The sequence below is a fragment of the Corythoichthys intestinalis genome, chromosome 5 (assembly GCF_030265065.1).
Source record: "Corythoichthys intestinalis isolate RoL2023-P3 chromosome 5, ASM3026506v1, whole genome shotgun sequence".
Classification (NCBI taxonomy): Eukaryota; Metazoa; Chordata; class Actinopteri; order Syngnathiformes; family Syngnathidae; genus Corythoichthys; species Corythoichthys intestinalis.
Window position 1 is genome coordinate 25,734,867 of NC_080399.1, and position 11,702 is coordinate 25,746,568.

An 11,702-nucleotide genomic window follows, 5' to 3' on the forward strand; every position below is an offset into this window, starting at 1 on the left:
TGTCAAAGAATGATGCTAGTCTGTCAGCCATTGTGGCAGGCCCGTTATCACAACAAAGAGCTTTTACGTTGAAAATTCTTGTGAATAAATGCTTTAATCCTCAAATTCTTTATACGTATGAACGTAAAACTTTATAAATTTTTTGTTAAGAGAGCAAAAAAATGGGCAGTGAGCATTTATTTTATGTAAAAACCAAAAAATAAGGGCCTGAAGAACTTCCTGCTTCTTTACTTCTAGATTCATCAATTTCCACATTAAAATAGGTTGTGTTTTGCATACAGGTCATTTGGGGTGGTTCTGTGGGAGATCGCCACCTTGGCGGAGCAGCCCTACCAAGGCATGTCCAATGAACAAGTGCTGCGCTTTGTCATGGAGGGAGGACTTCTGGACAAGCCTGACAACTGTCCCGACATGCTGTGAGTTCATTTTCTGGCATTTATTTCTTCACAGGTTAATGTTGCCTTGAACAAGCTTATTGTTATTACTGTACTCATTAGCTGCAGTACACGGTGTTAGACAGCCAATCCATTCGAACTGAGAGAGGCTGGCAGCAATCATTCGCTGTCAGCCTCTCCCATTTCAAATGGATTGAACGTCTATCGGTGTCAGTGGCAAGAAAACATGATCGTTTGTGAATATGTAAAAGATCTTGAAAAAGCGGGTATTTGACACGGAGTGACTTGAATAATTGCTCTCCCAGACATAAAAATAAAAAAGGATATTTTTAGCAAAATGTTAACAATGTTCACCTGACGAAGTATTTAACCCCAAAAAATCCTTAACACTCCCAGGGTGCGCACACCCCAGTTGGAAATGATGTGTGGAGTGTCACCCACCCTTGACTCCTTTTGATATTGTGCCTATTTTAAATTGTGGTTATGTTGCTAAGCTATCATGTGGTGCGTGCACGCGAAGACCAGACACGGGGTTGGCGTCACAGTTTAAAAGCGTCCCATTGATGACGCTGTGCCCGCCGGCCAGGGGCCAGACGAGGGACGCCCCTCAAGCCTCGCGCCAATCATTCCTGTTATTTGCCAATTCGTTATGAATGAGTGGATCACAAAATGTTTGTTCTTTCACTTAGAAATCTTTCCAAGGACACTACCATAATCCTAATTCCGAAACATGACTACCACATGGACCCATGATTGCTATTAAGATTTAAAAGGTCCCTATAATAAAATAATAAATAATAATCATTTTAATAGTCATAATATTAATATCAAAGATTAATGACATATAAAAACTATATTCTATCTGGTAAAATTTAAAAATACAATTTTTCTGGCATAATGCAACATAACTTATAAACGCTACAGCGATAGTCTCCTTTTTTTCTATTACAAAAAAAGAACACATCAACTTACAACAAAGTCTAACTTTATTAAGATTGTTTTGTTAGTAACCGAGAAGACTTAAAGCGCATCAATTAGCCTGAGTTAAAAAAAAAAAAAAAAAAACTCACATCCAAATTGTAAAAATACACTCAAACAACATTTTTTGACCATTTGATACTGAAAAATTAAAATTTAATAAAATTAATGAATAATAATAAATTCAAAATGATTAGCAACATAACTCATGAGAACAAAATGCCAAACAATTTCACAGATACAACAAAAATGAATAGAACAAAGACGACAGTGTCATTGGACAGACGGACAGTTCTTATTTTTTCTGCAGGCAGTGTCGGCTCCTTTGCTATATTTTGGGGTTATATTGCGCTGAGCATGCTAAACAGTGCTTGCTGATTTACTGATGTAACACTGACAAGTGGGATGATTATTGGCAATACTCGGCACCTTTTCAATGAAAAACAATCAAGCGGCTTATCAACGAGATTAGGCTCTAATGTCTTTAAGTGACATCTTAATTGATTGGGCTTCCCGCTGTCCCCTACAAACATTTTTCGACACAGTAAACAAAGTGGTCTTTCCTCGTTTCCCACTGTACTAAAAGTCAAAGCCAACCAGAGGTGAAGGCGGTCGCTGTGACGCTCCCAAGCTGAACATGGCGCTTCTCGGGTGGACACGTGAGAACCTGAGAAGACAGTGGGTCGCTGCATGAGCCCCGCCCGAAAACGGCGCAAAGCGTCCCTATCTCTTTGCTGTGTGCTCTTGTTGGATCAGAAATACTGCGCAAACTCTGAAAACGAGAGAGCCACTGCCACCCAATGAGTGGAATTGCAATGACACTTTATTCTAGTACGGCAAAAAAAGTACCGTATTTTTCGGACTATAAGTCGCAGTTTTTTTTTTTCATAGTTTGGCTGGCGGAGCGACTTATACTCAGGAGCGACTTATGTGTGAAATTTTTAACACATTATGATATCATTTCAAATGTTATTTTGGTGTTTTGGAGTGACACTGGTGGTTTGGTAAACTTGTTAGCATGTTCTTAATGCTATAGTTATCTGAATAACTCTTAATAGCTATGGCCACGTTCGCGTTCTGCCTTTGGCAATGTGTGTTCAATTGTATTATTGACTTTTTTTATATTGAAATGCATGCTTTTAGTTTGTAGCGCTTTCACGCCCACGTGGGGGCGCACTCGCACTTGTTTACGTGAAGAACAGCGCTCACACGCCAGAAGAAGACTGACAGCTACGCAGCTCTGAGTGAGTGGGAGAGTTAGCGAGAGAGAAACACGGCTGCGAACCTATGTTCATTGTTTATGCTTGTAAAATATCTCTACAGCGGCAACGCCTTTGTGTATCATCTTTTCTGTTGTTGTGTGTTTTCCACCTGCGATCGGACACTTAGAGCCAGTTGTGTGGTTGTTTGAACCATGTGCTAATGCTAGCGAACGCATGCTGTTTGTGTCATTGCTGTAATAGCACCTAATTATCATTTATTTACGTTGACACGAACATGTTTGGAATCGAGGACGAAATTGATTCAGCAAATTATACGGACGTCCAGCATCGTCATTTGGGAGTTTAGCTCGCTGTATAGCCAGGACCGAGCCGTAGCGTCCTGGTGAGGACAGTATATTCGCATTTCGTTGTTCATGCACTGTACACTGTACACTTATTCAGCATGTTGTTCTCTATTGTATTTTTATATTAAATTGCCTTTCAAGATGACATATCTGTTCTATGTGTTGGATTTTATCAAGTAAATTTTCCCCAAAAATGCGACTTATACTCCGGTGCGACTTGTATATGGTTTTTTTCTCTTCGTTGGGCATTTTATGGCTGGTGCGACATATACTCAGGTGCGACTTGTAGTCCGAAAAATACGGTATGTTCCCCGAGGTAACATGCACCACATCGCTCTGCGCCCCAGTATTTGAGAAGTACTGCGTTACCACCTTAATTCTGGACCAAATTGAAAGCAGGCTGCTTCTGTATTCTTAAACAATTAAGCATTTTGTCCAAGTAAAAGACAGGGTGTCAAACTCCAGTTCTTCTGGAACCACGGTTTTAGCGGACATGGTGGATACTCCGACCTCGACAAGAAGGCCTTTTGATTTCTGTCCTCCTTTCTTGCATGGCTGACCTCACCTTAGAAAGACAGAAATGGAGCAAATGGAAGAAAGAAGAAAGCAAGAAGGGGGGAGCAGGGGCTAATGTTGTTTCGACATAAACTTCTGGTTTCTATGGCAGCGTGACTGCGTTGTCCTGATTACAGCAGTGTGTGGATTGTGTTACAGAGGTGGTGTGCTGGGGTGGGGGCAGAAGGGGCCGGCTTTCAAAAATAAATAAGAAAGGGATTAAAAATTGACAATTTAAAACAGTTTCTAGTCCACATATGGAAGCAAGCAAAACTCCTCCTCCTGTTTCAGTCAAGCCTGAAAGAGTCGCGTTAAGTTGGAACAGTGGAGAGCTTTGAATTTTCCGCTTCGTCCATGTTTTTTTTTTGTGTTTTGTTTTGCCAGGATCAGTAGTTCGGACTTGCCAATTCCAAGCCTATTCACAAGTACGCGCCGAACGGGACTCATACTCAAATGATTTATGACGGAGAGTCACATCCTCACTTACTGAAATGAATTATTACGGGCACTGGGGCAGGTCCAGTGTGCAAAGACTGGCACCATGCAGATGTTTTCTTGGTGCATGAGTGCATATTCCTGTTTCAAGTGTAGCATAATGTAAATGTTTAGAAGGCTTTAGATATCTAGATGATACCTAAAGTTTACAGTACAACCAACTAGGGGTGTGCCATCTTAGACACCCCACGATTCGATTCGATTACGATTCAGGGTGCTACGATTCGATTATTGAACGATGATAACGGTGTTGACGATGATCACCGTTGTCACGATTATCACGATTGTCAATGCATCGTACATTGCTAATTAATAAAGTAGCCAAGCAAATGTATATCCATTAATGATTTAAAATAGCCTAATGATTTTCAATTTTAAAGGCGGTACTTATTTTTAGTAACAATACATTAAAATTTACACAGGTGGATTGAATTCCACACTTTTTGGAAAGAAAGTGTCTTTAGAAATAAGCCGTTTTTAAACAATATACTTTGTTTTCACAGATTTCTGTACTATTTCGCATCTTTGTAGCGTTAATGCGGTACTTAATCATGGTTTTACTCGTCCTGCATATGGACTACTTTTGTACACCAAAAAACTACAAACAACAACTTAACACACGTTAGCGAATTAGCTAATTAGCTTAGCGGTCGGCACTAACTGTTAACATCTCAAAAACAACAACAATAAAGGCTAAATAGTACAAGAGGGTTTGTGTATTTACTTCTTATCGACGCACACGGGTCTTAGCAACACACTCAGGACATTTTTCAATTGACATGACTGGAAACTGCTGCTGGACAACTGAAAGACAAGGAGCAACGAACTCTCTCTCCTACTGTCTTGCTAGTGTAAGAAAGACTGCCGGGTCCCTGCCTGTCTCAAACACAATTTTTTTTCCCAATCTTTTGAAAAGGAGTAAATCTCTCGCTCAGTAACCGGCAGCATCCATCATAACATTGTGCGGGCGTCTGTTAGAGGTGTCTGGGTGGCAGACGTGTTTTGAATTTTGTTCTGCTACGAGCGGTTGTCATAAAATTAGGGAAAATCATCGTTTTTAACCTTTATGAATCGTAATCTAATCACGTGTGGAATCATGAGGCATCTATTAATCGATTTTTTGGAACTCCCTTACTAACATCCTCAATATTCTTTAAAGAAAAACAAATTATGTGTGATTATTGTCTATAATTACCATCAATATCTCAAACATTACTTGATCATTCATCAATATCTCAAACACTACTTGATCATTGTCCTGAATAGAAATCAGCCAACTTTTTTTTTCAAAATAAAGCTGGGATTGGCTCCAGCACCTCCGCGACCCTCATGAGGAAAAGCGGCATGGAAAATGAATGAATGAATGAATTAAACAAAAATAAATGAACAAACTAATGAACAAACTTTGAAAAATGAATATTCTTTAATAAAAAATAAAGAAATGAAGTCATGTTAATAAATTATTTGTGATATATGTCTTGTGAGGCAGTAAAACCGTCAAAAACAAGTATATTAATGAATGGCTACATTTGATCTATTTTCAGTGCACTATTGTTCCATGGTCAATTTAGTACCGCTCTATTTGGATACTTTTTTTTTTTTTTTTAATGAATAATGAAAAAGAGGCCTCCAAATGTGGGTTTTTTGTTTTGTTTTGTATACAACTTGGACATTGGTCAATACAGTGGACATCTATTCAAAAGCTATCATTGGCCTAACTCTTTCACTACCAGCCCAGGCCACCGAGTATGTGTTGTGGTAGTTAGAAAAAGAGGGAGATATTGAAAGCACCTAGTGATTGCAATTGACATCCAATCCCTTTTAAAATGGTTTGGATGTCTATTGCTGCCAAAAAGCTTGTAAAATATGCAAATAATATATGTATATCACAAGAGATTTTTAAAACAATCAATAAAATAAAATGAGATCCCCAGAGCAAAATACACACAAGCAAAATTATTACATATATATATATATATATATTTTTTTTTTTTTCAAAATATTGTCCCGTGGGTATCAACTGTTTGTGACCCCTGTCCTGTATGAATGTGAATGTAAATAAATTTCATACATGAAAGGGCTATTTAAAATTTCACCAACAGCAACAGAGATTACTCTGAAACTCCTTGTTAGTCTAGCACCCCTGAAATGTTATGTTTTGGGTATCTAATTACTAACATATAACCTCTACTACACCACCAGACCCTAAATAATTATGGTTTGCATGTCTCCCTAATGAAAAAGATGATGGTTATGTGATAGTATGATTATGAACTATGGTCTCTGCTGCCACCTGCAGGTAACAAAGAGAAACGTTCCTAATTATAATGCGTTTTTTTTTTTTTTTTTTAAATCTCTTAATATAGTGCTTTATGGGTTTTGCAAGTAAAAGTAAGTGGTGAATTATTTATGTTTGATTACACAAATGTAGTTGTGCATCAGCTATATTGTTTCCCAATGTGGTCAGAGTGCAATGTGATTGAACCGGTGTTTGGTGTGCGCAGGTTCGAGTTGATGCGGATGTGCTGGCAGTATAATCCCAAGATGCGTCCGTCCTTCCTGGAGATAATCAGCAGCATCAAGGAGGAGATGGAGCCGCCTTTCCGGGAAGTCAGCTTCTTCTATAGTGAGGAAAACAAGCCGCCTGACACCGAGGAGCTGGACATAGAAGTGGAGAACATGGAAAACATTCCACTGGACCCCGCGGCCACCATTCAGCCCTCTGTCACCGCACCGTCGGCGGGCACGCCACCGCCTGGCTCGACCCAGCAATCACCCTCTGCAGCCCCTTTTCTGAGACCCTCCTCACCTGCCGCGGGTCCCTCGGACAGCAAACGCGTGGGACACGTGGCGGCCAACGGGCCGGTGGTGCTGCTCAGGCCCAACTTTGACGAGCTGCAGCCCTACGCGCACATGAACGGCGGAAGGAAGAACGAGCGGGCGCTCCCCTTGCCCCAATCATCGGCCTGCTAATATTGGCCCCCTTCAAACCCCGATCCTCCTACACAGGGTAACCCAAATCTCTCCTGCGACAGTCGAGGGAGATTTGGTGTCTTTGTTACGTCACTCCTTCAAGAAGGAAATCAGAAGACTTCAAAAGACTGAAGAACCTTTTTTAAGCATATCTGCCAGTAAAAGTCAACAGAAGAGCACTTTTTTTTCCCCTGAGAGAGGCTGTTGTGGAGTGTGTATTTATATACCAATTCTCTCTATAGTAAATTTTCTTTTTATATAACTTTTCACATCAAAGGACTCTTGTTGGACAAATACTGAAGAGAGTGTTATGTCTCAAAAAAAAAAAAAAGATAACACTAAGTTGCCAAATGGAGGCTGTGCTTCAGAGTCAAGTGCATGTTGGACTAAATATGGCAGCAGTCATGGTGAAGAATAAAGTGAACTGCAAATATCCCCCAAAATAAAAAATATATCTATATATTTAACATATCAAATAAAAGTGCAAAATGTTTCACTCAAGAAACAACAACAAAAAAATGCTTTAACTTATTCCTTATTTGGTTTTCTTCATTTCATATGTCACTAGAAAAGGAGAGTTATATGATCATTTGTCTTTCAAGTCGGTCTGTTTGTTGGGGACGATCTTGTCTCACTCTAGTAAACCATCATGGAGTACATCTATCATTATCATATTGACCTGTAGTCGAGCCCCTAAGTCTGAAAAAAGTAGCACGGACTTCAAAGTGCAGTAAAAGTAGGGATTTTATTTTCACTCGTGGAAGCAGCACTTCATCGCTGACATTTCATATTTCACTTTTTTTTTGTATAGCGGCGTTAAGTATGTGATGCATGCAATGAAGACATTATCTAATTACTTCAAGTCTTAATTTGCGTGAAAAGAAATACAAAATCTACAAGATGGCACCGTAGGATTTAGTTCATTTTTCAACGACATTTTTCCTAATGTCCAGTACCGTATGAAAGAAATGCGACAGTAATGGATATTTTTTTGCAACATTGACATGCCTATTCTATCAAATTTCATTTGTCTATTCAATGATGTAAACCTCCACAAGTTTTTAAATAACAATAAGCCAGAACAAACACAGAATTCTGCTTGTTCTAATAGTTTAATTGCATTTAGCTATTCTTCAGTGTTTTTTTTTCTTTTTACTATACAATCAAGTCAATTGAAATAAAAATTATTTAAAAAAATATTTCATTCACACCTTGTGTGAAATTACCCCCCAAAATCTCGTCAATGTATATACTTCATTTTGTTTCGTTGCATGTAATCTGAAGCACAGTCTCAGTCTGACACATCCAAACGCCATGACTGTCATTTGGGGTAATTTTATCACTTCTGCATAATTTGAGAATCTCTGAATGTTCTGAACTCCTATTTTTGAGACGAATTATAGCAGAATCAGGTTGTTGCCTTTTTTTTTAAGATGGTAAACTTATTGTAGGTGATTATCGCACCTATGCTATCAATTCTGCACAGACTAGCTCAGTTGCTGGCATTGATGGCGATAGACATCCAATCAATTTCAGCTTGAAGGGAGGGGATTATCGCTGTCGGCCCTCAGAGTGAAAATGAATTGAATGTCTATCGCCTCCAATGTGAAAACCCCCGTTCTTTTACTTTCATGTCCCAGCATGCACTTGACACAATAGATAGGAAGTGCATGTTGAAGATCCTCCGGTTGACTGATCTTCATACAGGCCTACACACGTCATTTGTTTGTCACCTTTTTACATTTCTAATATGTGTTTGATTGTGTGGGAGTGTGTCGGCGTTTGTGTGTGTGTGTGTGTACGTGACAAAGCTGCTATTTATTCTGTTTTCTTTGAAATCCTTCAGGTTTGCTATTTTATGCTCTCCACTACTTTCTTACCTATAAAATCTATTAGAAATGTATGATAAAATGACACAAAAAAAAAAACGGATTTTAGTTATCAAATGTGTTTTTAGACATGTCTGTACTTGTTGGATGTCTGTATTATTATTATTATTATTATTATTAGAAATGGACACCTTAGCTCACAAGCTTTCTTCTGCACCCTTTTTTTTGTACTTTTTGTGGTCTAGCACTGCGCCTCTGGGTGCAACTCAATCTCAGGTCAAAGTTTGAAAAAAGGCTTTTTCATCTTCTTTTCTCCACACATTCTCATCATCCTCTCCTATGATTTTCTTCTCTTCTCTCTGTGCCTCCTTTTCTAGCCACATTAACCAAATGTTTGCTTTTAAGACCCAGTCAAAACAATGTACGGCTAACTGGGTCTTGTCGTTTGCCTTAATCGTGTTTCTCACTTTTCTCTGTTATATTATTTTCCTCAGTGTGTGTTTTTTTGGGTTGCGATGTTAATTCAGCGCCACGCACTCCCCAGCCGCCCCCCATTCAAGTGTTATTATTTTCGTCTCAAACCAAATAAAGAATGTCTTCAAGAGCGGGAAGGTTTTAATGTAATGGATGGTAATAAGAAAAGGTCTTAAAATAAAGGCTACATGCAATTTTGAAGGATTTTTCCATCTTTTTTAGTTTTGCAAATGTTGTCTTTGTTTTCCCTTTTGGACGTAGTATTTATTTTACGTTTTCCTTTCTTCAATGATATCAGTTTAAATCACTGTATAAATGCCCCAATAATTAAATATAAAATGATTTTTTTGGGGGGTATATCTTCATTGTTGGCGTTTTTTCTTCTTCGCCGTTTTCAACACACACTTTAGTTGGCATTTAAACGTTTATAGATGATTTCACCACTCATTAAAATTATGTATATTTGAACAGGATTAATCATCATTTATCTCATTTGCTGCCATTGGAGGCGATAGACGTCAAGTACATTTCAACTGCGAATGGTCTTTGCCCCTCTCCCAGTCAAACAGAATTGGACGTCTATTGCTTTCAATGGCAGTCAATAACTGAATGTAGGGAAAACTGGAGAAAGAGCTTCACAAGCCACCTGATTTTTTAAAAAAATTATATATATATGTGTGTGTGTGTAGTCATAACGAAATACAACAAGAGTGTAGAAAATAATATATGTATATACACTCACCGGCCACTTTATTAGGTACACCTGTCCGACTGCTTGTTAACACTTAATTTCTAATCAGCCAATCACATGGCGGCAACTTAGTGCATTTAGGCATTTAGACATGGTTTAAGACAGGGGTGGCCAAACCGGTCCTCGAGGGCCGCAGTGCCCAGCACAGAGAGTTTAAATAGTTTATCCAATGAGGTTTCAGCAGAAATGAGAAGCACCTGCCAGCAATCGACTGATTGCACTTCAGATTGGTGAAAAGGTGTCCTCTTAATGGGTTGCAACAAAAACCCGCACCCACTGCGGCCCTTTGTGGAATAGTTTGCCCACACCTGGTTTAAGACAATCTCCTGCAGTTCAAACTGAGCATCAGTATGGGGAAGAAAGGTGATTTGACTGACTTTGAACGTGGCATGGTTGTTGGTGCCAGAAGGGCTGGTCTGAGTATTTCAGAAACTGCTGATTTACTGGGATTTTCACGCACAACCTTCTCTAGGGTTTACAGAGAATGGTCCGAAAAAGAAAAAATATCCAGTGAGCAGCAGTTCTGTGGGCGGAAATGCCTTGTTGATGCCAGAGGTCAGAGGAGAATGGCCAGATTGGTTCGAGCTGATAGAAAGGCAACAGTGACTCAAATAACCACCCGTTACAACCAAGGTAGGCAGAAGAGCATCTCTGAACGCACAGTACGTCGAACTTTGAGGCAATCAACTGTCAGATGGCAGATGGGCTACAGCAGCAGAAGACCCCGCCGGGTGCCACTCCTTTCAGCTAAGAACAGGAAACTGAGGCTACAATTTGCACAAGCGCATCAAAATTGGACAATAGAAGATTGGAAAAACGTTGCCTGGTCTGATGAGACTCGATTTCTGCTGCGACATTCGGATGGTCGGGTCAGAATTTGGCGTCAACAACATGAAAGCATGGATCCATCCTGCCTTGTATCAACGGTTCAGGCTGGTGGTGGTGGTGGTGTAATGATGTGGGGAATATTTTCTTGCCAATCTTTGGACCCCTTCGTACCAATTGAGCATCGTTGGAACGCCACAGCCTACCTGAGTATTGTTGCTGACCATGTCCATCCCCTTATGACCACAATGTACCCAACTTCTGATGGCTATACTTTCAGCAGGATGATGCGCCATGCCATAAAACTGGAATCATCTCAGACTGGTTTTTTGAACATGACAATGAGTTCACTGTACTCAAATGGCCTCCACAGTCACCAGATCGCAATCCAATAGAGCATCTTTGGGATGTGGTGGAACGGGAGATTCGAATCATGGATGTGCAGCCGACAAATCTGCACCAACTGTGTGATGCCATTATGTCAATATGGACCAAACTATCTGAGGAATGCTTCCAGCACCTTGTTGAATCTATGCCACAAAGAATTGAGGCATTTCTGAAGCCAAAAGGGGGGTCCAACCCGTTACTAGCACGGTGTACCTAATAAAGTGGCCGGTGAGTGTATATATAAAATAACACATACATATGTACAGTGTATCTCAAAAGTGAGTACACCCCTCGCATTTCTGCAGATATTTAAGTATATATTTTCATGGGACAACACTGACAAAATTACACTTTGACACAATGAAAAGTAGTCTGTGTGCAGCTTATATAATCGAATTAACTTATTTCCCCCTCAAAATAACTAAAAATATAGCCATTAATATCTAAACCCATGGCAACAAAAGTGAATACAC

General features: G+C 39.6%; 1 protein-coding gene across 1 annotated transcript in view; it reads left to right on the plus strand.

Moving 5' to 3' along the window:
* Nucleotides 1–9,467, plus strand: part of LOC130916463 (insulin-like growth factor 1 receptor) — a 159,817-nt gene extending 150,350 nt beyond the window's left edge. The window contains exons 20-21 of the mRNA XM_057837207.1: nucleotides 282–416; nucleotides 6,495–9,467. Of these exons, the coding sequence (XP_057693190.1) occupies nucleotides 282–416; nucleotides 6,495–6,963 (604 nt within the window). The 3' untranslated portion in view covers nucleotides 6,964–9,467. The remainder of the gene's footprint in view (nucleotides 1–281; nucleotides 417–6,494) is intronic.
* Nucleotides 9,468–11,702: the final 2,235 nt, after the last annotated feature.